At 48.9% G+C, this 27,129-nt stretch overlaps 2 protein-coding genes across 3 annotated transcripts in view; both read right to left on the bottom strand.

The window, feature by feature from the left end:
- The window catches only part of LOC144111168 (histone acetyltransferase KAT6B-like), a 31,493-nt gene extending 15,898 nt beyond the window's left edge, over positions 1-15,595 (bottom strand). The window contains exon 1 of the mRNA XM_077644332.1: positions 13,338-15,595. Coding sequence (XP_077500458.1) covers positions 13,338-14,201 — 864 coding nt within the window. The 5' untranslated portion in view covers positions 14,202-15,595. The remainder of the gene's footprint in view (positions 1-13,337) is intronic.
- The window catches only part of LOC144111170 (BRISC and BRCA1-A complex member 1-like), a 29,090-nt gene continuing 17,536 nt past the window's right edge, over positions 15,576-27,129 (bottom strand). For both annotated transcript variants that reach the window (XM_077644334.1, XM_077644335.1), the window contains 3 exons: positions 25,940-26,063; positions 23,966-24,052; positions 15,576-17,943 (listed from right to left, as the gene is read on the bottom strand). In XM_077644334.1, the coding sequence (XP_077500460.1) occupies positions 17,767-17,943; positions 23,966-24,052; positions 25,940-26,063 (388 nt within the window). In that variant the 3' untranslated portion in view covers positions 15,576-17,766. The remainder of the gene's footprint in view (positions 17,944-23,965; positions 24,053-25,939; positions 26,064-27,129) is intronic.

Raw genomic sequence — 27,129 nt, forward strand, 5'->3', positions numbered from 1 at the left:
GCCCTTCACTACGGCGACCCTCATAGCCTGCGTTGCTTTGGGACGTTGAACCCCCATAAACCAAACATAAACCAAGTCATAACAATTCCTTCACCAGTGCCTTCTTGGCGACAGTGTAATAGACTCGCAAATGCATTATTTTTAATTTACTAACGCAAGCAGCACAGGAAATTGTCCCAATATTGGAATAAACAATTTTAATCTGGCCATTGTGCGACCGACTTCTGTCAATATATTGCCAATATTGGGCCGATTATCTGTGCTGCTTGGGAACGTGTAATTTGAAATACACGCGTAGAACAACATTCGCGGCGGCGCGGCACATGATTTTGCACGCATGATACAATTCATTCGCGTGGACGCCACAAGTGTTAATTAGACGCACTAACGCATATGGCGGTTCGTGCGAACATCTGACTGTATAGTTGCGTTAGGAAAGATCATGCAGCCAACGTAACGCACAATAGACGGGAAAGGGATGGGGAGAGGAGGAGCAGCGCTCCATTCGACATATATTCGGTAACGCCCGCGGTTAAATAATAAACAAGCCCGACAACCGTCCACGGCATGGGGCAGTAAGCGGTTATGCAATGCACCAATGTTGTCAACCAATTCCAGCTCGAGCGTGCGTGCGAGCGACCACACGGCGAGCCGCGGACCAGCTGACTCGATCGTCCACCAGGCAAGAGAAACAAGAAACAAATCCGTGACCTCATTTTTGCAGAGCCTCGAGCTAGGATGTATATGCACCACCCATTGGTTTCGGAGCTGTATATATTCTCGCACTCGCCAAGGCCTGTACACAAACACCGGACAAGCTCCATAACGAGGGGGCGGCACAGCTGACCGCGAGGAGATACACACACACCGTCTCGCGTCGACGTCGCAATCGCGAGCGAGTGAGCTCCGACACACGGCGAGACGCGAATAATAATAAAAAGAAGACAGTGCGCCGGGCTCGACCAAGGCCATTTATAGAACGCTGGAAAACCAGACTCCCTTACCGCGGCATCACCCGTGCGAAACCATAACGCCGCCGCTAGCTGCTAACACGGAGAAGTTTCCGACGCCGCGACGAAGCCCTGCATGACACCGTCGCTAACGTCTCCATCGCCCGTGTTTCCTTACAGCGACATCGCGGAGAGATCGGAGGCAGAAAGCGCAGTTTTAGTGGCGGAAGCAAAGCGAAAGGGTGCGACAAGGGATGCCTGCAGGGCTGTGACGGCAAAGCAAGCGTTCTGCTATGAAAAAAATGTTAGTTACCTCGGCGCTGGAGTCTTTCCCTTGAGCATCGCGGAACGACGACTCTCAACACCCGAATCTGAACGGTATTCCGCCTGTGTGCTGGGGAGAGACCACGAACGTCGGCGATCTTCTTCCCTTTCTCTTTTTTTTTTTACCTCGCTTCCTCGCTCACACCGTTTGTTGCGGTACACGAGACGAGGGAGGGCAAACAGAGAGGAGGGGAAAAAAAATAAGGAGCGCGATCTCCTTCCTCTCGAAGGGAAAGGGCGGACGTTGGCGGAGAAAAAAGAAAGAGAAAGCGGAGAGAACTGTGCTGGATTAACACCGTTGGAGGAGAAACAGCTGGAGAAAAGCAAGCTCGCTTCGGGAAGGACAGCTGCGCCACCTGGGCACAAGACTGAAAACGTGCTACCGCCGACTTTTCCTTCGCTGCCGACAGAGGACGGGAACTACCTGCCTTCTAACCTGCCTGCGCGGGCTCAGCTTGCCTCACTTTTGCGAATTTGCTTATATCGAAAACTTGCGCCGGCGTTCGCGGCATTCGAACTGAGGAGGCGATGGCCTGAGCCTCAGTAGGTTTTATTGTTGTTTCACTTAACCCCTTTTCAGGTTCAGACACCTGCCGCTTCCTATCGTTACACGTTCACCTCGATCGCTCGGCCATGCCACGGATAGGGATATATTTAGAGGAGTACCGACATCGTGCCCTCTTGCTTGATAGCAGGGCAAGCGTTTAAAAATGTGCACTAGGTCGCTGCGCCATCGATACTTGCTTGGCGTCGTGCCAGCGCTTCAGCTCCAGTGTTCCCTTCCGACGGCGATTACTGGCGGTACTGACGGTGATTGTCAGCATCCATCATGGCGTAGTGAGCATCGTGAAGCGCGGCGTTATGTACTCTGCCAATTGTCTTTTTTCGTTCCATTACTGCACGGTCGCGCTGTGCTTTCGTCACAGGCTGAGTAGGTGACAGCGGACGTCAAAATACCTCAACGTGAAATTTTCTTTTCGGGCAAGTGCCCTTGGTGCGACCTATATATAGGCGCGCGAGAGATGTGTTTGAAACAGACGTTTCAGTTTCTCGTGGGACTCGCACAGCAACGCAGCAAAAGAAGAATGAAGCTTGCGTCGTAATAATACAAAGCGCACCGACCAGATCCGTGCCGATATTTTCCACCGGCGATAGTGGCAAACTGCTAAAGCAGCAAAGATCGCGAACCGACAGAGTACCTTTAGGAACGGTTTGGCATATTCCAAACTCACAGCCCCGATGCGGTGTTCCCCGCCTGACGGATGCAGCAATAGGGCTGTGCATTCCCCCTTTTTTCCTACACCCCTCCCCTCTAAAATTGACTAACAATCGCAACATCATTGTCATTATAACCCAAAGTACATAGACATCATGAAAGACCAGTGACGAATGTCTTCCGCTCTTGGTGCACGCTGTTAGTGAGACTGCTGCAATTCTTAAAACGTTACATACATGCATAGTGCACAGCAACCACATAACATCCCCCGTATACATACGTAATACACTGAAGTCAAGCCAGCGCTTACACAATGACGCGTCGTTGTATATGTGAGAAATACGAACGGCTACTTCACAACAGGGCTGCTTCTGAATGAGGAATTCACCCCATGCGACTGTTTTCAAACCAAAGTTCGCGTTCTGCTTTATAACTTTAGCCCTGCTGCTGGACGTATGACCGCACGGAAACTCGCTGCCCCCGGTGCTGCATACCCTATAGAGGCGCAAGTGAAGGCGTGATTTGCAAACGCGCATGCGCAGGACTTATCCGGATGGTACGGTACACGCCCACGCTAGTACGTCACCGCTACCTTAAAACTGTCAAAACGTCGAGAGCCATTTGCTTCTCGCCATAGAGGACACGAAAGCACAAGCGATACCACCATACATATAACTTTCCTATTGTCTGCGATTCCACTTGACTGACAGCTACTGTGAGCAATGAAATCACAATGGATAAAAAGAATCCGCGCAAAAATGCTTCCTAGGCGGCCTGGTGTGGCAGATGTGGATCGGCTTTTGCAGTTATGCAAGAGGTCGCGGGTTCGATATATGGCATGCATTTCAGTCTTGAGGCAAATTGCAATATATAGAAGCCAGGCACGTATCCGGGGGGAGGACATCCACCCCCGAAATCAAGTTCAACACCCTCCACACTGACCCGCCGCGGTAGCTCAGTGGTTAAGGCGCTCGGCTACTGATCCGGAGTTCCCAGGTTCCAACCCGACCGCGGCGGTTGCGTTTTTATGGAGGAAAAACGCTAAGGCGCCCGTGCGCTGTGCGATGTCAGTGCACGTTAAAGATCCCCGGCGGGTCGTGCGGTTAGTATGGATAAATTTCGAGCCCTTTAATTACCAAGTGGCTTACCCCTTGTCAGGACCAGGAGAAGCTTTCTGATAAAAATCGGAATTTTTTTATATCAGTCCACCCATAGGGAAGGACAGATTTCTCATCTTAGCAGGAATCCGTATGCGCCGCCCACAAATAAGAAAAAAAAATAGTTCGACCCTGACCGCATATATAACAAGGGCACGACTGCGTTTCCAGTTTGTGCAATTCACAAACGTTTGCTCAACTTCAAACACTTACTGCGCTTTCTAAAAAAATTATCAGAGCTAAGCTTACCCGCTTAGCGCATTAATCATCGAAACCCGGATGGAATTAGCTTGGTTTCCGGCAGGTAAAGTCGGTCTGGCGCATGCATGCAGCGGGGACGGTAGCGCTGGCGCAAGAATATTTACACACATTTTACGCACACGACGAGCCAACAGTTACATGGATTTGTTTTTCTGTTTAGCGCACGTTTAGCTACTTGGGTTCGCCTCTCTTTTCGAGCATTATTAGGTGCTTGGCTTAGCCTCTCTGTTTCAAATTCATTTGGCCACAGGGCTCCGCTGCTTTATGAGCCAGCACAACCGATAGCGGTGCGCTCTGACGTTCAATATATCAACACGCATTCGACTTTCCCGTCGTAATGGAGAATACTCATTTCCTCCGGCATGGCGAACCTACGAGCATCCCGCGGCGCACACTTTTCGCGAACATCCGTCGTCTTCGCACCGCGTCAACGCGACACTCAACTCCACAGCTGACTCCTCGCGACAAGCCTCGTGCATGATAGGTTCCATGTCCAGCGATCCTCCTCTTCACCTCGATCAACCACCGCGCTGGCATCCCCTGCCTCCGCGATGACCGAGCCGCCGGAGCCTCGGCAAGCCGCAGCACCTTTCTGCCTTCCCTCACAGCGCGGTTATCCGTCTTTCCTTTCTTCCCTGGTCGAAATTATTCCGGAGCCCTCCACTACGGCACCTCTTTCTTCCTTTCACTCCCTCATTTATCCCTTGCCTTACGGCGCGGTTAATAATAATAATAATTGGTTTTTTGGAGAAAGGAAATGGCGCAGTATCTGTCTCATATATCGTTGGACACCTGAACCGCGCCGTAAGGGAAGGAATAAAGTAGGGAGTGAAAGAAGGAAAGCAAGAAATAGGTGTCGTAGTGGAGGGCTCCGGAATAATTTCGACCACATGGGGATCTTTAACGTGCATTGACATCGCACAGCACACGGGCGCTTGTCCTGTGTTAGCGCCTGTCCTGTGTCCGTCCTGTGTTAGCGCTGTTCCGAAAATGAGTGCAAATAAGTAACGCGGTATATTCCAGCTAAAAGAATTCTCAGCGACTCTGGGTTAGGTCAGCGAGGGGTAATGCTCACTAACAGCACAGAGTGGGGGAGAAGCAAGCACACACGCACTCTAGAGAAATTGGCAGTCTCTTAGGGCGGATCAAGCGTGCTGCCAAAGCTTCGGCCCAGATCTCACCGCTCTACGCTTGTTGATGCCTTGAGTGGCTTTCTTTACCATAAGAAAACCGTGCCGAACCTCATTTTTCGCCCAAAAATGCCGAAGAAATACATGGCTCAGATGGGGCCGCCTTCCGCCCCAACCGCCATTTCCCAAGCGTGATTCGTAAATGCGCCCCCTGATCACGACACAAGTACTGTTCACCTGTTGATAACCATGCGTCCATCACACATGGGAGCGCGCACATCCTAGCCATGGCGTGGCCAAGGCGCTTGGGGCGAGAGTTTCATTTTATGAGCGGGGGAAAAGAAAAAGTACTACGAGGAGGGAGCGCCCTGGAGGAGATTTCACACTCCACTTCCCAGCTTCTCTGGTTTTTTTTTCTCGCATCGCTCGTTCTCCTTCCACATTTCGTTTACGCGCACACTTCGCTGCTCTCTCCACCCTTCCCCTTAGAGGCAGGGCGCCGGCTGCTGTATATTTATTCCGCGGTCACGGGCTTACTACTGAAACAGCGCCGGCGGTTTCGAAGCTTGAAGCCACATCTGCCCACACAATCATCCCAAAACCATGTCGAGATATACCACGCGCTTCTGACTAAACAGCGGGACAGAAAAAAAAAAACTGCTATACTCGGGGACAACTTTTCTTTGCAATACTGCACAGGCTAGGGAGGAAAGGGAAGGAAACGAGGTGCGGAGGGATGAAAGGGTGGAAGCTAAGGAGCCAAACAATGAACACCACGGCACAGGGACGAAGCCTGTCTCCTTCCCCTCCCTGCGAAGCCTCTACTGTATTCCAAGAAAAGTTGTCCTCGAGTATAAGCACGTTTGACTCACAAAGACGAACACTAGTGCCACAAGGCCATATGCGCCTACCTACTCATAGCAATCCCAGAAAGCGAAGGGAGGGGGGGGGGGGGAAGGGCCGTGACCATACAAGAGGATTCTTCCGTGACTAACAGGACAGGTGGACTTTCGACTTTAGGGGAAGGCCTGCGGAAGATTCTTCCCTCTACTCTCGTCCATTTCTACGAGCAGGCACGCACAGACGTGAAAGCAACGTTTCGTGAAAGCACCCACTCTTTGGATTCTTGCGAGCAGGCGCCGTAGGGTAAGAAGAACAGCGTCGAACGGTCGCCCAGGCGCTCGATACGCTCGCTTTGTTATTTTCAGCCCGATAAATGCCTCATACTACTACTGGTGGAAAATAAGTAGGCAGAGATAGAAGATAACCGGGACGCCGATACAACTCAGTTCGGATTATTGGACTGACCTTAAACATGATTGTGCACAGTGGCCGCTGGCAACTTGATTACTTCTTGTATTTTGTGCATAGTGCACAAAGCTCTCCCCTGTCCTTTCTTGCTATCGCTCCCCCCCTATACCCCGCGATGTATCCTTTCCCTATCACTCCGCCGGCTGCAGCTCGGGTGCTTAAGATATTAGATACCAACTGCCGCGGCCGACAACATTCTTTTCCTCCCTTTTTTTTGCTTTAAAAATAAACCGCTACCACCACTGGCCTTGAAATAAAACTAAGCAAGGTGGCGCTCGCCACCGCCGCGATGCAAAGGGAAAGAAGCCTATTGTCATGCCGTTGTCATTTAAGAGACGCAGTCTAGCTGATGATGACGATATTTAGGTAGCAGGCAAATCTTACCGTTAACGTGACCTGCCTCCTTTGGGAGGCAGTCACAAAACGGCAGTCGAAGCCAGTTCCCCCGGAATATTGAACCCAGAACAACCGTCCGGGGAACGGCAGAACGAAGCGCGCTTCCGGAAACATCAGAGACCGCGGCGAAGGCCGCAGGAAATTAGACGAGCAGGGGGGGGGGGGGGGGGGGGGGGGGGGGGGGGGGCTACGTGGGTGGATAGATGAGTGCGCAGTGGATGGACAACACACAACGGATGTCGACCCTGGCCACACAGCGTCTAGCCATTTCGTGCTTGCCTCCGCCTATACGCGATTCTTTCATCTTCGGACATCGATATAAGGAAAGCGCCGCTACCGCGCAATCTGCACGAAAGAAAGCGATAGACTCGGGGCACACGGCAATGTGGGAGTACGCTGTGTTAGTTGGTTGATAGCCATGAAGAAAACAGGAAGTCAAAACAGATGAGCAGCGAAGGTCGAAATCTCAGCAGTGGGGAACAGTATTTCTCCTCGTCTCGAGGAGGAGGAGGGTAAACTTTATTTAATAATAACGATAAGAACCTTCCCGGGGTGGCTCCCGAGACCGAAAGCCCTCTGGCCTTCCCCTCCAGCCTAGCCCGATCAATCAGCTTGCGCTGTTCACCAGCTCGTGTGGCCAGAAAGGCGGTATTCCAGGAGGTTGGAGTGGGGGTGTGAATGAGGCACATATGCCCGCGCACTGAATTAGACGCAAACGGCCTCTCGGGAAGACAATGTCGGCGCCGTCTAGGTGAAAGTGGTATGACGAATAAGCCGGTTTCGATATAACGCGCGTATTCGCTCCTGTTATCTGATTTAGCACAAAACGTTGGCTGCATTAGTAGGGAGTGGCTTGAGAATATAAAGCTTTTACCTCTTCGGAATAATAATAATAATAATAATAATAATAATAATAATAATAATAATAATAATAATAATAATAATAATAATAATACACGCCGACTCACATTTCTTGCGCGAAAATTCGACTACGAAAAATTGTTAGTTATTACGTAGGGCAGGAAGAGAAAACGAGGTAAGCATCGATTATCAGTACACAAATTTCGAAAACGGTAAAGCAAAAAACAAAAAACTTTTCCGGAAAAATTAGGCCACAAAGGAAAGCAAAATCACGGATAGGCAAAAGTAGCAATTCGCAAAAGTGCAAAGTTTTAAATATTTCAAACAAAAAATAAGCAAAAATATGACGCTACGCGAAGTGAGACCAATTCTTAGGCATACAGCCAGCCTGTTGCAGTAATGTTGGGCACCAGATCCTCCACACTTCGATATCAAAGTGCGGATCTTACCACTTTATCGAAAGCGGCTTTCGTTCTGGAAAAAATGAGGGGCCGCTTATATCTGTCCTCTGTGCGAGCTTTTCGCATACAAACGCACATTTCGCGAATCTCTGGGGATGACCACGAGCATGCATGGAACAAATCGATCCACAGACAGATCCACACAGAAAGCAAAACTCGCAAAAATAGGTCGACCAATCTGATTCAGTGCATAACGGTTTCGCCTCCGCACAGTTCACCATAACCGCTGCATTTATACCCCAGTTGGAAAAACACCGATCAAGAAAGAAAAGAGAACCCACGAAAAGGCCGACATATACGTAATCGAGTAACCATCCATGTTATATGCCGCCGGACAGGAATGCTGCAAGGCAGGCGCGTAAAATCGGATTATATCCTTTGCCAAACGTCGGCTCGGGCAGTGCGCTTACAACTGGTGTTCGCAAACCGCACAGAGCGCAAACTGCCGTACGACTATACGTCTCTGCATCACCCCCTACAGTGATTAGTTCATATTGCTTTTTTAATTACTGTTAAAAAGCGAAAGCCGCGAATTTGCCCCCCAAAAAGGATTTGCCGGAATACACGGAACGATAAAGATCGTTCACATGCAGAGACGCCCTTCGTTCCTGCGAAAGAGTATGAACTGACACAGCATTATTAGACAAGACTAGACTCGGTACTCCGTGCCACTCAAGAGCTGTACGGTTACGCTAGGTTAGGTTATGAAGAGCGGTAACTCAGTAACAACGTAGCACTTTATAACACGTACAGTCATGGACTACAGTTTGCGGAATCCAAATTCGCGGAAAAAAATATTTAAGCGTTGCCTCGCTAGCCAGTGAGGCCGTATTTGTTCGCGCGCATAGAGCATGCGTCTCCGTCTTCATGCATCTATGCTTTTCACAGGCCTGCTCTGCCCGGACACGCAGAAAAAGCTTTCTTTTTGCGAATCCGCATCCCACACACTTTTATCCATGACGACAAACTAGCACGGCGGTTCTCAACTACAGGTAAAAAAAAAAGAGGGGTCTACGTAACGTAGGTGGCGCTGCATAACATCCCTCGTTCCACCTGTTAGCTACTGCATCATTACTGCTTGTTGTGCCTAGAGTTGTATAAATAAGACTCACTGTAAGGGCTGGGCTCATTTCTCGCCACGGTAATTATGTCGACCCCTGAGCGTAACGTAGTTTATTTGCGAAAAAAGGCAGGGAAGTCGGCCTCAGTTACGATTATCTAATTTGCAACTCTGCACTGTAGGAGGCGGAGAGGGGAAGGGCATCACTGGTGATGACGGCAACAAAAAGGGAGGTGCAAATATATGTACACACAAACACATAACCAATGCACCTGGCTGCAGCCGCGGATCCCCAAATACGAAACTATGCAACTGTTTTGGGAGAAATGAGTGTTGGCGTGTTTACACGAATGTATGCGTCGGTCATAATAACAATAATAGATTTTTGGGGAAAGGAAATGACGCAGTACCTGTCTCATATATCGTTGGACACCTGAACCGCGCCGTAAGGGAAGGGATAAAGGAGGGAGTGAAAGAAGAAAGAGGTGCCGTAGTGGAGGGCTCCGGAATAATTTCGGCCACCTGGGGATCTTTAACGTGCACTGAAATCGCACAGCACACTGGCGCCTTCTGCGCTTCTCCTCCATCGAAACGCAGCTGCCGCGGTCGGGTTCGAACCCGGGAATTCCGGATCAGTAGGCGAGCGCCCTAAGTTAGCCACCGAGCCACAGCGGCGACACATTTAGAATTCATTTTCAGCGTTTTCTTCACATTTATATCAAAGAGCAGGTGTTGAATTACTGCGAAAACACGCGGAAGATCAAAGCAGCGCAGGAGACGACCGAAACAATCATTCAGATGAGACAAACTACAAGAGACCAATATTATTAAATAAAAAGAATGTATTTTTCGACAATGGAACCAAATCAAACGGTGCATGATAAGTGGATGGAATGCATGGCATGTAAAGTTCAGGAAAACAAGCTATCTGTTCTCACGCACGCATAAACTACGAACTAATGCGCCCGGTTTTCAAGATGTAAGCTTACAACGACTCAACCTGGCAAAACAACGGCCAGGTTGTAGCTAAAGTGCTCCCGTGGCTCCAGACGAAGCAGGCTCGTTGACCCCCCCCCCCCCCCCCCCCTTCCCCAGTGATGCACAGCCATATGCACAGCGACCTCCCCCAATGCAGCGCTCTATGCTGGCAAATTGCGCCGGCGCGCCAGCGCTAGCAGACGAATTCCGTCCTGCATATTACAATGTCCGCAAATGTCTTCTGGAGTCGGGCGGAGGCCGCCGGAGCCGATCCCCAGGGCACGAGCACCGCGAAAAGCGCGGCCGTTATTGAACGGAACGCCGCACGAACTCCCGTCTCCGCTGGGACGGGCAGGAGCAGGCCCCGGCAGGCCCAGGCCCGGGCGGGCCGCCGCCTCCCGAGCTTCTTGCCCGTACCGGAAACGATTGTTCAAAGGCCGCTGCCTGGCCCGCAGCGGCGGCAGCCCCCAGGTAGCAGAGCAGCAGCCGCTACGTCACGCCTCAATGACGTCACGCGCGCTCGTCCGACGGCGGCCGCCGGCGCGCGCGCGCGCGCGCGTCCGCTTCGCTCCGACATGCGGAGAAAGAAGCGCGCGAAAAAAGATGCGGCGCGCGGCGGCGCAATATGGCGTCCGCCAATGCTGCCGGCGCGAGCGTCGTCTGCTAGCTTCATCCGCAGACCGAACTTTCCCCTGTGCACTGCACGACTGCTGCGGGGACATGAAACAAACGCGCTGAAGGATACGAAAGAATCTGTTTAACGCCGCGGAGGCTACAACCTATGCGGGGGCCCGCGCACGGGCAATCGCGGCTAGGCCCGAGCGAGGAATCCTTCCGTATCAGCGAGGGCCGACCACGCGCGCGCGCGCACACGCCTATCGGCGATAATCCAACCGGCCCGCCGAGCTCAGAGCATGGGGGAGGCAGGCGCAGCGGCGAAACCGCGAAGCGCGCTCCCCGCCGCCGACACGCAAACGACGGTCCCGAGAGCGCCGTTGCGCACGCCATAGCTGCATTGGGTGCAAGACTCGTGCGCGTGTTGCCGAAACGTTTGTTCTAGATTCCTCCCCATTTTGGTCGATGGCTGCGCGCCAGAAAGGAACCGTCTAGTACACCTCGAAAATGCCGTTGCGCGGTCACATGGTTGCATACTCAAGGCCGGTCGTCGTCTGCTCTTATGTGGTTCCCCCGCTGTATTTTTCCAGCAGCGAATACGCGCGCGCGCGGAAACGCTCGCGTTGCAGTGAAACCAGACCTCGATCGAGCTCGCGATTTCCGGCACGGCTCGGAGAAGAGAGCGGTGGTGCCAAGTGCAAAGACGAAATCCTCCACCAGGCGCCGTTCTGTCGCACGCCGGCAGGGACAGAAAAAAAAAAAAAAGTGACGCAAGCGTAGTCTCCCTCCGTTGAAATCTTGCATGAGTCAGTGATTATCATAACTCTTTTCTCTGCTGCAGGTTTTTTGGGTGCTTCCAGCGACAGGGGAACCCCGAAAAAAAAAATAATTTCTTGGATTAAATAGGATTTGTGGTCTCAAAATCTACAAAAAATATTTATGGTGGAGCTTCCTACAAAAAGTTGCACGCGGGGTAACTTGACAGAGCTCGAAAATTCAAAACAGCAGCACAAACAGCAAGTGAGCAGCAAAATGCGACTCTTTCACAACATTTGGTCTAAGCGAGACCACGGGGATGCTTAATCAAGTGGCCTTCGATTAATTCAACTATTACGTTCAGCTGTCCTTGCTGCATCCATGTATCGAGCGTCCACTGTCCGTCGATAATAATACGAGGTCCTTGACCACATGGCGCGCGTGCCGAAGACGATCACGTGCCCATCAGCTACTTTCAGTGAATGAGACACAGATAGCACCACGTCTAACAATTGGAATGTCTTAACCTCGACGGGTGTAGGGAGGCTTATCCTTGGTCGAATTCCAAAAGCCGCGGCATCCACTTTGCCCGGCTGGCCCGCGAAGCAGAGGTCCAGCACGACGTCGCCGATCGCGACAACACAAGTTAAGCTGACGTTATGTACGAGTCCACTACATACTAGCGCACAATGGCGTGTCGTTAATTAACTATATATCCACACTGCCACGCTGAGTGTGCATCAACGCTGGAAAGGCATTTGAATAAGCAGTTCCATGCCCGCAGCTTTCAGAGAAAGCGCGCTGGGCCCTTGTCATACGTCGCAGAAAAAGGGGGACAAGACCCCCTCAATGTCTTCCACACCCACACCCGGCAACCTCTCCGCGCTGACGCAACTCTATATGAGCGCGTTCGGCGATGAGCGAGCTACTGCAGCGAAGCGTCACGCGCCACGCGGTCTAGGTCAACGATGACTTCGGTGGAACGTCCCGTCCCCAACGGCAACACACACACACACACACACACACACACACACACACACACACACACACACACACACACACACACACACACACACACACACACACACACACACACACACACACACACACACACACACACACACACACACACACACACACACACACACACACACACACACACACACACACACACACACACACACACACACAAAATTATGCACGTTGGCTCCCTGCAACAAATATCCGTTTCATAAACAGAGTGTGGAGAAATAACGACGACGACAACAACAGCACAACCACACGCCAAAGTAGAGACAATAAAATGTTTAGCGCCGGCTTAGTCGCAATCACGGGCGACGCAAACCAGGCGACGGCAGTGCCATGAGCAAACGTGCAGATAAGGGCTTCAGTCCTCCTCACAAGCGATAACCGAAGCGGCTGACGAGTCAATCGGTTTCGCGCGTGTAAGCCATGGCCCATATCCGCGACGGGCAGAAATATTTTGATTTTTTTCGTTACAGTGGAGAAAAAAAAATATAAGTAAACAACCCCCCCCCCCAAAAAAAAAAAAAAAAAGCCCGAGAAGCCAGCCCGGGCAAAACAGCTGACCGAGGTGCTTCGTGGAGTCAAAGCCCCATGCTGTATGCGTGATCGGTTCCGAAAAGCACGGTGATAATAATGGCTACACAGTGTGTTCCGGCTTCATGGCTGCTAGAAAGGGTGTCCACTTAAGAGACACAGCTAGGCATAAGTGGCGATGGCAGGTGACAAAGAAAACAATAAACAAACGAATAAAGGCAAGGGGCGGTAGGAAGGGTAGGGGTACTTCGAGCATGAGGGCGCCGGGAAAAAAAAAAAAGGAGGGGGGGGATCGACGCACCTTGCGCTTGCTGAGAGGTCTGGCCCGCTTGGCGTTCGGCGGAGAGGTGAGCGCTGCTGAAGACGCCGTCCTGGCGATCGGCGGAGTCGGTGCGCGCATGTTGGGCAGGCCGTTGGTACCGTTGACCGCAACGGTGGCGGAACCGGGCGGCGCGCACGGTGCTGTCGTCGCGGTGGTGCCGATCGGCGGAACTTTACACGCTTGCTGCTGCGCCTGCTGATGCTGAAGCAACGGCTTGTTCACGACACGAGGCCTGGGTGGCGACAAAGTCGTCGTCGTCTTCTGCACGGACGATGCAAGTTTGGCGGCACGCTGCTTTTCGGCTTCGCTCGGCGCGAACTTGCCGCAGGGCAAGCGCACCATTCGGCCAGAGGCCAGTTCCTTGTCAATTCCAAGTTCGAGCGCTCCCTTGGTGCACTTGAAGTCCCTGGACTGCATGTAGGCGTCGAGATCGGCGGCCGACACGCCGCCGTCCGCGTCGCCAGGCTGGGCCGCGAACCACAGGTCCCGCACGGCGTCGCCGATCGCGCGGCTTACCTTGAACGTGGTCGCTTGCGGGCCGCCGCAACCGACGGCGACTGCCGTCGCGGCCGCGGCAGCGGCACCGGTGTCCGAAGAAAGCGACTTGTTGAAACGAACCCATTTTGCGGCGTTGCGGTAGCTCGTGTTGCCCTTGTAGTCCACTTTGATCACCGCCTCCGCGTCGACGAGCAGGTCGAGCTCCTCCTGAACCTCCGCTTTGGTCAGCCCATGCCGCCGGTGGAGCATGTGACAAATGCGCTCGAAGTCCGGCCGCGCTTTGCGCTTTCGCAGTTGGTCGATCGTTTCGAGCACTATCTCCTTGTGCTTCGGGGCGCCAGGCATGTTGGAAAAGCTCGCTTACCGGGTGCCGGGAATGCGTTCTTCGGCGTGCCTTCAGCGTCGAACGAACCGAGGCGGAGAGAAAAAAAAAACAACAATCGTGCGGAGCGCTGCCGGGAGCCGGCCGTCAGCGGACACAAGGGAGTTGACTCCGAGCGAACTACGGGTGGAGCGTTCTAGTGCACATGCGCAATGCGCGGTGCGCGGTGCATGCCGGGGAGAAACGACGCGCAAGGCATCGCTCGCAGACGCGCAAAATGTTTGCGGGCTCGCGGCGGGCGGCTGGGGCGAGAAAAAAAAGTAAAGCCGACAAACCGCGCTGTTTTCTTCGCGGGGTTGTACCCCGACGCGGAAAAAATGACGGCAAAGTGTCGGAACTCGCGTCCTACGTCGCGGCCGGCCGGGCCCTACGTTTTTGCGCCACTTTTGAAAGCGTCACGCCGCCGCCGACTCCCGTCGGGATGCCAGGGCGCGTTGCGATTGGTCCGAGTGTGCAGTAGCAGACGCGCCGAAAGGCGGCGGCCGAGCGCGGCCGCCCCGACTTTCGGAAGGTGGCCCGGGCCGCATGTTTTTGCTTTGCTCCACTCTTGCTCGTCCGGGCCCACGACCGAGATGCACGGACACTGCTGAGGGCCTATTACAGAGTTGCATGCCGGCAAGCTGGCCCAGTTTTCTGTTTTTCAATGCCCTCCGCCTCAACACGGGCCATTACGCCTAGCTCTTCGTATCGTCACAGCGCAGCGCACCGGAAACGCGTACGCCCGAGTCGATTCTCTGCACATCTCGTTCCCTCAGCGCCTAAGCTGCTGGCCCCATAAAAAGGCCCGGCACCTCGCAACGACTTGTGGGCGCGGGATTAAAAGAAGCGGATCCGCTTCTGTGCCGGCGAATATGAAACGCGTGCGCGCGCGGCGCGCTTGCGTCATTGTGCAATATCGATTTTCGCACAAACGGCTATTTCTTCAGGAGAGGAGCGACGAAGCGTGCCTGAAAGGCGCCATCGCATCCAACTCAATGCGCATGCAAATTGCCTGTGCTACACTTACCGTGCGAGGACCGCTGGGTATTCAAACAACTGCAACCTGTTACTCTACATTGCTGCGCCTGTTTACATGCACACACCGACGACATGCAGTCCCCTAACGGTGGCCTTCCCGATATGCAGTGCATGTTTGTCCGATCGAGTGGGGTTCGCTACCGTGCACTGATGTCGCACAGCTAGCACACGAACCTTTTAGCATTTCGCTTCGACTGCAATGTGTCGCCGCAGCCGGGATTCGAACCCCCCTACTCGGATTCAGCAGCTGAACGTCAAAGCTGTCTTCACAGTAAGGTAGACGTGGGGAGCTCGAAAGCAAACGTCTAAGTAACGGCAACTATTTTGGCCAAACACTGTGCGTTTTATTAGAAAAGTTTCCCAGCAATATACCAACATATTTATTATGTACACAATCCTAGTATAGATAGCATCTTTACATTGCAAAGAGAAGGATCGCGCTCGACGCGACAGTTGCAACATTTTCGAACAGCGCATGCACGCGGTGTGCTCCATTTGCACACAGCACTAACCTTTGGTGAGTGTCATCATCTGGCACAGCCTGTCGATCTCTGATGTGAGATCACAACCGTTGAGGTAACGTAAGGTACTGGACAGCATGCTGCTCTAGTGATTAAACCATGACATTGCGCACTTTAAGAATGTGCACAAAATCAGTCAGTGAGCAGACTAGCATTGCCTATGCACTGGCATCAACCACATCGAGCTGAGTTGCGCTTTGGAAATGCTGGCAAGCTTTTACCTGAACAAAAGTGTTCACCACTCGACATCAGCTGAACAAAACAAGTGACAGCAGCTGCAAATTGATGTACTAGATAGGAGGAACAAGTTACATTATGTGACAGTTGATGAGCATGTTGTACTCTTGATGAATATCCAAGCCAGGCAGGAACTCCTTTAAGTATTATGAATGGAGTTAAGAGTCGAACCAAACTGAGAGACAGCGTTTGAAGAAAACAGCACTAAAACACACAGGGATGAGACACAACGAAGACAAACAGATGACATTAAGCGCTGGTCCTGACACCTGTCGTCACCAGGCACAGATGCTGAAATCATGCGCAGGAGTTTGTGCCACCAATGCCTGGTGTATTCTTTATGTTCTTTCCCTGTTCCTCTGTGAAGTGTGTGTCTGTCCTGTTTTCTTCTGACTCTGTCACAAACCAACTTGCACAGCTGAAAGCCCTTCTTTGAGAAGACTGTGACTGTGCAGACAGCCCAAAACTGCAGCAAGACAGAAACAGAAATGTGTAGTTGAGCACACACTAATCATACGCCACCGGGCTAAGAGCGGTGGCAAGCAGCTATACTGGCAAATGCTCTCAGTTTTGCACAGAGACGCAGCAAAATAAGATTTCTAAAAAAGCGATGAATAACGTGCGAACAATAAATGTGCTTGACAGCCGACAAAAATGCTTCCATGCGCAAGAAGCAAAGCACTAATTTGTACACATCAAACTTCCTGCACCATTCAGTAGCAAGCAACAACACCGATAAAAAGCTGAGCACTTAGCGTTTAATGCCGAAGTCAGTCCTGGAAGTGTGCTCACTTCAGGCTCAACAATAGCGAACGTAGCAACATATTCTACACTCGCCAAGGAACTTGGAACATTTCCAGAACATGATGTGGCTAACTTGAGCGGGTCACGCAAACATCTAGACACCTTCCTTAAAGCAACACTAAGCCATAATATGGCAACAGGCATGATGTCTTAAGTCCAAGACCTCAGGCGTCCCACAAGTTCATGCACAGAAATAAAAAAAAAAACAGCCCTTCAGCAGCTTCATGTCGATGACACAATATAAAATGTGATGAAAATTCCCTGGAAGTTCAGTAGCCTAGCAACAAAAACGAACCTTTCTCATATTTTCATGCCCTGCTTGTTTCTCAGTATCCCAAGCCTGTCATTTTGAACAAAACTACACAATAAAAAATATCCTAGACAATTTTTATGTTTTAACTGCATGACACAGCTTATATATAGCATTTCTTATTAACTTTATGCACTCCCCTGCTTGGTACCACTGGCACAAAAAGTGGGCTGCTTACATTGGAGTAAATATAACGTAGGCCCAAACAGTACAGCTCTCAAAACACTGATGTGCAAGTCAGCATACAAAATCCTCTTAAGTAGACGAGAAAAACACAAGACCAAACAGGCATATGCCACGTCATCACTACAGAGCACTCATCTATGATTCGACAACAAACCAGCGTCACAGAACAGCAAAGTGCACTCAAAGGAAAAACACATCTCTCAAGGCTCTGTCAGATCAACTGACGTGCTATTATTTTGGGTAGATGACATGCAACTCAGCCACAAGCAGACACAAAAAAAAGAGGCAGTCGATGGCGTCCTGGCTAGTAAATGTCTTAGTGGCCAAGAGTTCGGGTGGCGGCGGAGATCACTCGTCGTAGACGCTGGACTGACTCTTTTGTACAGGCTTTGCAGGATTATGTAGGGTTGGCGCACGGAGAGACTGGGACAGGTGAAGAAGGATGAGTCCACCTCAGCTCGGGCTCTCATCGGCCTTGAGTTTGTAATGGGCCATGTGTTGCAGCGGCCTCTGCAGAGGATGTGCCAGCAACTTGGCCATGTAGTTGTGGAGCTTCGTGGCGTTGCGCGACACCTCAAACACGTATGACTGGACATAGTCATCAAGGGCGATGAAGGCATTGAAAACCTCCTGCGCCAAAGGAAGGAAGCAAGGGAGAGAGAAAAAAGAGGAAGATGTTGCTGACTAAACTCAGCAGATTTGTTAGGCATAAAGAATATATGTGCAATACAATGTCATTAATGGCATTTTGGTACCACCAACGTCACATGTATTAAGCGGTGTCCAGTCAAGCTCCCTTTAATTTGCACTCTGTAGAAAGCTGAACAAATTATTGCTTCACTCCAGGTTTGTATTACTGAGGTTAGACTCTAGTTTCCTTATGGCAAACAGTGTGGAAGATGAGACAAGATGGGGCATGGCACTGACTACCAAGCATTCATTTGCTATGTAACTACACAATTATAAACTTGACAAATTGGAACAAAACATATATAATTAATACACAAGAAATTTTATGCACACGCTGTGGTTGATATAACAACAGCCCAAGATAGTAGTAGGCACCATGCCCTGCCTTTTTCCGATTCAGTTTCTTATGCTGTTTGCAAAAAATGAGGCACACCAACTAGCAGAACTTCAGAAGTCATTGACCTAAGAAAAGAAATGCTGAAAAAATTTCCAGGCGATTTGCCCTCTTGAGGTAAGCTTTTAAGTGATGGAAACAGCTACACTGCCACACCCCTTTTCCCCCTGCACACCATCCACATGGCCTTAAAGGTAGACATCCAGTGTAATGAAGGTGGTCTTTGTCGTCTAACTACTGTAAGTAGTATTCTAGTGACAATGACGCTACTTTTACTGAAAACAAAGCTTTTATAAGGAAAAAGTGGCCAAAAATTGAAACAAAGGACAAATTGCTACAGGTTACTTTTGCAAGCAAATTGCAATGGTGGTGGTAGCGTTTTGGTGAGAGATGACATAGTGGAGGCTTAGATAAATTTTGAATAACCTGGGCTTCTACAATGTGCACCGACATCGTGCAGTACATTGCGGTGTTTTGCATTTCACCTCTACCGAAATGTGGCCAGTGCAGCCTGGGCTTGATCCCATGACCTTTGGGCTTAGCAGCTGCATGACACAGCCGCTCAGCCACTGGAATGGTCAAATTGTGATGGCATGAGGTACATCTTTGTTTGCCGATATCTGAGGCCAGATCGCACTGCCATCCACTTCCAACCAGTGATCACGTACCAATGTCGTCATCGACACAATGAGGCTGAACTGCGTGCCAGGAAAAAAACATTACATTTTCAACTTCAAATTTCTCAGCAGTAAACAGTCTTCTGCTGCCAAGTGGACATCAACAGAGCCACAAAAAGCAAAAAAATAAAATTTTACTAAGAACGAAAATTGACCAGAGTTGTCTTAGTAGCCCCAATTCCCCCTGGATAGCAAGTAGTACATTCTGAACGGTGCTGCCCTTCAGTGTAATGGGATAGCACCAGCATTGTCTAGGTAATAATTAATGACACATTATGACGCTTCCGTTGTCTTGGCACTGAAGAAAGCCCTTCAAACTGCCACCACTCCAAAAGAATTCCGGAAGCAATAAGGCATGCTGGTGAATCGCCAAAATGAACAAACTCTGAAGAGGTTCTTGGGGTAACCCAAAATATATAGCGATATACAGTAAAAAACCACTTGAACAAACTTTTCAGATAAACCGCCTTTTCCAGAATCCAATGCAAATGAACTTCAGCTGAACGAATTTCAGAACACGCAACTTTCAGTATAGTGAGCATTTTTGAATACACCAAAGTACTGATTCTGAGTCAGAACACATAATTTTGGCAGATATGCAGCAATTTTCATCTGAGAAACTGTGGACGGTGCTATTCTGATACCGTGCTTCAACTGTGAGTGTTTAGAAGGTAGAGTGGACGCTGTGGATAGCAGCGTCAGTAGGGTTATGGAATGGGGGCAGCACTATGCCTATATGGAGGATGTGAGTCTAGCATTGCAATGCATGCAAGAACCTCTACTCAAAGAATTATGACCACAAAATCTGAGTTAAGAAGCGGAGGAAGAAGAACTTGTTTTAAAATCAACTGACAAGAGAATTTCAGCAAGAGAGGCAATAATGCATCTGGAGAAGTTGGAAGCATATGCCGTCTAGGTGTGCAACAGCGCAGGTGAACTCACTAAGTTTGCATGATGGCAATACTGAATGCCAGAACTCAGCAGAAAATCTTTTCATTTTACCAGAAGTGTTCAGTGTTACACACACAATACCTGCTGGAAATTTTTAGTATTGTGAAACAAATGTCATTAGGAATGCTTTGAATGCGTGACACTTACTTCATTTAATTGAAATAAGCTGCAACATGCTCAGTTAAACTAAGCAAACTTTCACTTAAGCAAACATTTCCTCAAGGACTCCTGACATTCGAGTGTTGTCTCACCATGACTAATCTCAGTGCGGTAAAGTATTGATACAGCATTTGAAAACCACCAGGTTCATGAGGAGGTCCCTCCTGTACCTGAGTTCAAATGAGTCGCTAGGAACATCACAGTGACCTTCATAGCTCTCAACCAAAAATTGCACCCCTCTCAATGTGTTGTCAGAGTAGGACATAAACCAGCCGCCAGAAAGGCCACCAGGAACAAATAAAATAGCTTCCGAGGGCCTTACACACTAACTTCATCATGGCATGCCGACACCCTCCTCAACGTTGCTGGGCTGTATGTCTCTCATAGCCGTGCACAGGCCTAAGCACTGGATGTGTTGCATGTAGTCATAGAACCTCCCTATGGCCCTCTGAATCCCGGCCACCTGGCCCAGGCACAGGTCAGTTAGACACACCTGTGCATGCTCTAGATGTGGATCATTAGTACCTGCATTTTCTCCTCCTTCCCGTATCATCAACATCGTCATTTATTAACCATTAAAGGTTCGGGTAGAGAAATTACATAAAAAGTGTGTGTGGGGGCTGTTCAGTGGCCATACATACATAGAAGAAAGGGCAAATAATTAACAGAGCAAAATGTCAGATAAACAAGACTACTGAAGGGATAAAAAATATAATGGACAATTTAGTGTGGTTAGGTCAAATGTGAATTAGGTGCGCCAGCACTTGGTTTTCACTTTTGTTTTGGTTCGATGCCCGGTTTTCTATGTCAAGCAGACTACTGGCACAGACTCTAAAGTCGTTGACCAGGCGCCTTAGTGCCAGTGCACCAAAACTCAACGAAACACTTAAGCTGCCCCTTAAGGGTATGATGCGATAATGATAATGGGTTAACGCCGATATATGCGGAACTGGTCAATCTCTACTTTAGATTCATAAATCGTTGGGAGTCCTCATACCGCATCTGGTGCAGTGGTGCAGTGGTTAAGCGATGTGCCACTGCCCTGCAATGGCAGGTGCTGCCCCTGGCGGGGCTTGTGAGACCCAGGTTGCTCTTCCCGAGCAACATCTTGCGATCAATCATTAATTTAACTGCCATCTGCCACGGTTTGCAGTTTGCTCACAATCCAGTGGGCAGGTTGTGATGACATCACAAGTTCATGTGACCTAGAAGGCCCACCTGGGCTTCTTCTGTTGGGTGGAGGTTCATAGGTGGGAGGTGCATTTGTTGGGTGTGGGTAGGTGGTGGTGGGTGCTCTTCCAGACAGTGGGAGATGGAGCATTACCGAGCACTCACCGGAAGGTTGAGGCTTCGCATGCACACACACAGAGATCACAGCTTTTGGGGAAACGGGACTTACATAATACAAAAGCTTTAAAAGAAAAATATGGAAAAGAAACAGCAATAGAAGTTAGGATAGAGCAATGCAGTAAGACAGGCTGATTGGATTGTAGCCCAAATTCAACCATTCATCCTGTCTTTCACGGAACAGCTGATGCGACTGGAAACTGAAACTCTAGTTGCAATGCAGTACTGCAACAAATTATTTAAATCAGACTGGAGCACATTTCTTTCAGCTTATAAGGCCCTGCGTATTGCTGTCAACAAAAAACAGAACCTGAAAGCTTTGTCTCTACTCCTTTCAAGAGAAACCTGCTAAGAGGAGTAAATTTTTAACCAGGCAATAATTGCGAACAACACCCCTTGAGCACAACTTTGTAGCTGGGAAGGAAAAATGTGCTGCTTTCTCAGATCTCTGAAGATGAAAAAATGGTTGCAGTTTAGCGAAATCATCCCGACGATTCAGATGGCTCCGGCCGACTTGCTCCGCAAATAGCAAGAACTGCAATGCGAATGCCGCAAGAGTGGCGCCGGCTCCTTTCTCCAGCAAATGAGGAGTAACGTGGTTAGTCACGTGGCAACAGCTGCCAGGGCGGCGATCACCGCAGCGGTCGGCACGGCGGCAGCATGCGGTTGCAGCTGAGGCGAGTGACGTGGTATGTCACATGGCTGCCACGCTCCACCGCTCCGCCACTTGAAGGTCAAATTGCGGCGCCAATGACCTTGGCTTGACTAGGCCAGTAAAGCTTTCGCTTTAAAATCTATTCCGGCTGCAGCTGGCTATACTGTAGCTAAGACATCACATGTATAGTTTGACTGTTGAGACTGAAATCAAAGCTACATAGGAGAGAGCGAGAGAGAAATAACTTTAATTTTCACCCGTAAAAAAATGATGGAGGAGAAGACTATAGCCTAAACTCTCAGTCATTCCTCTAACCGTCGGCCGGAATCCCTTGGGACTCGGCGGCGGTCAGGGCGAGACCGATGACTTTGCGTTGTTATTCTGCTTCGTGGTTGAGCAATAAGGTCTCCCAGGATTGTACATTTCTATTCGGATCGTTATAGAAGGGGCAGGTCCAGACCATGTAGACTAGATCTGCAATGCTATTGCGGTGCGTACATCCAGGATTAAAGACTTCCGGATGCCATTTACTGTACAGTTAAGGGTCTGGAAACACCCCGGTTTGCAAATTCCTCCACATGATTTCCTCTTTTCCACTGAGCTGTTTATCTGCTGCTGGATAGGTCTTACGACCGAGCTTATAATGAAAAATTATTTCATGGAATGTTGTGAGCTCGTCACCCGATGGGATGAGTTCCTCGCGTGGGGGCGGCATGTCAGCGGCGATCGACCGGAAAGTGAGCCCTCATAGGAGAAAAAAAATTCAACTGTAAATTATTCACCTGGCACAGGCAAATTTCACATGGTGAGCCATGTTTGCCAATGCTTATGCAGCACTTTAAAGAAAAAATGAACAACCAAACATTTGGTGTTTTTTCTTGTAAGAGCTCCATGGACCGACACAAAGAATACCACATGCTAGAACAAAATTGTAAGCAGCTAAAACAAAATTGTAAGCAAGTACGATGAGGGATAAAAAAAGTACTGCATGAGATCCTAACTAGCAACTGCCGCACCCGATGCAAACTGTGCCCTTCCACTCTGCCGCTGCACTGATTAGCAGCGTAATCTCTAAAGAGGCTAAAATTAATATTCATGAGGTTTTCACACAGCTGACAGCCTATTTAGAGCTTACATTACTGCAACTGTCCCATGTGTGAACTAATCTGACCTCAAAATGGGCATCCCCTGGAGGAAGTCACTGAGTCAAACTGGGTTCACCAGTATGGCTGACAGATGGGAGGATGAGGCTAAATTAATCAATAAACTCAACAGGGAGTGACATCAGTCCAGCACCTTTGTGGGAGACAACAAATCCGAAGAAGACACCCCGCACCTTGTTGGGCTCTAACTTGGGGAACCACTGTTGGTTAAACACCAATCTGCCCGTTATCATGCTCAAAATGTGTCCACAAATGTTCACGCGGAGAAACCAGGTAGATTAAACAGAAATGATGTAAAATGAGACGAGATCAACTACATGGAGGGTGACAGACATGCAATGATTTTCAGTGCACGTTTGTTGCCTTCTTCGTCTTGCCTCTCATTTATTTTTGTAATGTTACTGAGTTTAACATGAATTACCATCTCGCCCACTTAGCTACACTGTTTTCACAAAGGGGCGACAGTGCAGAGGGCAGCCATAGAAAAGATCATTGGGTTTCTGTGCCTGCCCTTCGACGCTATGCAATAGGAAATGGAACTGGAAAACCACTTCAGATGTGCTTGAACAGCAACCAAAAGGAAATCTCAAGCTGAAAATGGGTGGAAAGCAGTCACCTGACAACAGTTCGCCTCTGACAAGGGCTCATGCACGTAGAGGATGTCGAGGAAGAAGTAGAGTAATTGCATCATCTGCTTGAGCGTCTGGAAGGAGAAGAAGAAAAAAAAAAGAAAGGAAAGCGTGGTTGACTGCATCTTTCTCATTATGGGTGCTTTTTAGGTCCATGTTTTTTCCCTCAATGCTTCTGTACTTCCTCAGCGACATAAACTAAACACAGCCACGCTACAAGGTGCTCGTGATAATGACTCAAGGCTTATGCCAAGGTGTGACTAGGCAAACTGTTGAGTGAAGAGTGTTTACACTCCCTCGGGGCAGTTGTGTATAATTAAATCACTTAAAAAAATTACTTGGATTTATGCACAGCCCAAAACATATAGGTTGACCCATGTGCTTTAGCTGGACACACCTATTCCATTTGAACTTTGTTCTAGCAGACAGATGTCGTTGGATTGTTTTTGCAAAGGTGACAAACCAACATGACCAGCAATTGAAAGCTAAGCCAATTCACTAGATGAAATTTTTTGCACTGCATAAACTGGCGGGTCAACTGTGCAAGCTATGTTATGACTTTTCTTGCTGAGATTCTCTGTTACGTGCACGTACACGTCCTCACAGTGGATCCGAATATAGGGAAAGGCAAGGCAAGAAAAAATCCAGGCTCTACTTATATTACTGAATCCATATTTTATTTTGAGTCTATCCACAGAAATGCTATGTCAGCACTGACTCGCAGTCTTGAAATATTAACTGCTGCAATTCCTTCAAAACTGGAGCGTATAAAGGCAAAAACTTCGCAGCATAATAAATCTTTACCTTTAAACAAGTTGTTAGCTCTACACACGTGCAAAGAGGCATGAGCTGGGAGCTTTGTTCTGAACTGCGACTTTTCTTTTAGCCACCAAGGGCTGCCAAGGAATTAGCAGCCCGAAGGCAACAACTGCTTTCTGTTGCTAATCCCTTGCTGAGTGCACTTGCACCACAAATCAGATCTCAGAGGCTACTGCATACAGGGGCGCCTTAGTGGAATTCACAATAAAAAGAGACAGTCATCAGCCTTTTGGAACAACTAAGCAAAATAATGCACTACTTTTGTGTTGACACAAAATGTTCCTCAGCAGGCCTAAAGAAAGCTTATTAGTTAGTTTTGCAATGCAAAGCACCAACTTTTAATTTTCTGCAGGCATAGTGTAATACTAATATTCCCAGAATTCTTCAAATAAGCACTAGATGCATTGTGCAGTCACCTATTCCTTCTTTTCTAAAGGTGTACATGATGCCCGAAACCGAGAATAAAATTAGGGGTACAAACTCTGAGTGCATGACTGCGTTGGAGTATGAGCTGCCAAGCTCATCGTTTTGAGGAACGTTAATTACTGCATTCCCTACCTAACATGAAAAAACACCTGAGTTGTGATATGAAGAACACAGAAGCTGTCTGGAAAAAAAAAAGCACTGCCAGGCACAGCACATTCAACTCAGCAAAAAAACAAACAAAAAAGCGAGTTTGCATTGCACACACACAGTGCCCAAGAAGGTTGAGCAAAACAGCAGATAGTGAAATATGACTCCTACACGAGATCTGAAACTGGACGAGCTACTGGTCTGCATGTACGAATTCTCTAAAGAAGAAGGCACAAGAAATTTTGCTAGTTTTTTTTTTTTAAATGATGCACCAGACATTAGTAGACATGGATCGCCACGCAAAGTTTGCCTGAGCCTGGCAAATAATAATTAATCCATTTTTTTCTGTCGCAAAGTAAAACAATGCTAGAGAAGAAACTGATATATAATTTATTTGCACACATAGGCAAATTTCACAGTGATTCATGTATATACTGTCTTGCAAAACAAAAAAATATATAAAATTTGTGTCCTTGGTTATTTAAAGTTGTTGGTCCGAATAAAAGGACCCTCATTAAATCTGGTTTCATGCAAGGCACAGCCTTCGCTTGTTCCACTTCGCTCATCACCTGAAGATTGCTGTGGATCGTGGGGACGTTGTTAGACCGACCGTAGATGAGGATCATCCGTACCAGGAACGGTGGCGGGAAGGCGCCCTCCCGGCCCACTTCAGGGATATGGGTGTGCTCGCTTCTGCATGCAACAACAACAACCAAAAATAGATGGCCACACATGCAAAGAGGAGCACGAATAAAAGAACTCTCTGTATAGCAGCCAGCTGTTTTCAGTGAAGTGGTTGGCTGTATTCTAAGGAAGAAATGGGGCGTGTGTTGGAATATGGTGCATTTCACACCCCTCACAACTGGAGTTTTTAAATGTGCATACTTACTAAGGCAGAAAAGCAGTAAAAAAAAAACAGGCCATATTTAGTTGCAGACTCTAAAAGCAGGCTTCAAGACACACAGTAGTGGAAAGCTCCGGATTAGCTTTGGCCGCCTGGGTGTAGTATACTGTCACACACTGAAATCTAGTATACAGGCATTCGCACATTGTATCTATTGAAACGCCGCTTGCACGACCAGGAACTTAACCTACAACTTTATGTGCAATTGCAGCGTCATAGTTTCTAAGCCATGGCAATGGGCAGCAAACAAGTACAGCAGAGAAGCTGAGAGCTGAAGCGCAAGAAATGAAGACGAAATGATTCAATCCCTAAAGGCAATCACAACTGACGACAAACAAGGTCTCTTGAAGTTCTCTCTTCTGACTTCTGATTGACGTGGTGAAAAAAAGAGAGAAATTATGTGTGCTGCCGAGGCAGAAAAGCCTGAGGCGAAATAACTAGCCAGATGATTAGCAGCTTCCCCACAATAATGTGCTTATAATGGGGAGTAGCAAGTATAATACTATATATGCACGATGTTCACAGAAAAATATTATTGTTAATAAGCATCACTGTCTTGCGAGTGCTTCTCGCATCTGTTCCATGTTTCATATGCTTCAGCTGACAGGTTATATGATCATGTGCCACATTTACTGGTATACTGCTCGATGTGTCTTAAATGTCAACCCTCTAAGAATTCCAAGGTGTTTAGTTACTGCATTAAGATACCCTCATGCCACATGGGAGATATATCAGTGGTAGTCTTTTATAAGCATGCGTGTTATGCAGTTTAAAGCCGACACTCATAGAAACCTGCAGACGCAGTAAACAAAAAAATTCTAATGCGCTCAAAATGAAATAGCTCTTGCTTCAAGG

The sequence above is a fragment of the Amblyomma americanum genome, chromosome 11 (assembly GCF_052857255.1).
Source record: "Amblyomma americanum isolate KBUSLIRL-KWMA chromosome 11, ASM5285725v1, whole genome shotgun sequence".
Taxonomy (NCBI): domain Eukaryota; kingdom Metazoa; phylum Arthropoda; class Arachnida; order Ixodida; family Ixodidae; genus Amblyomma; species Amblyomma americanum.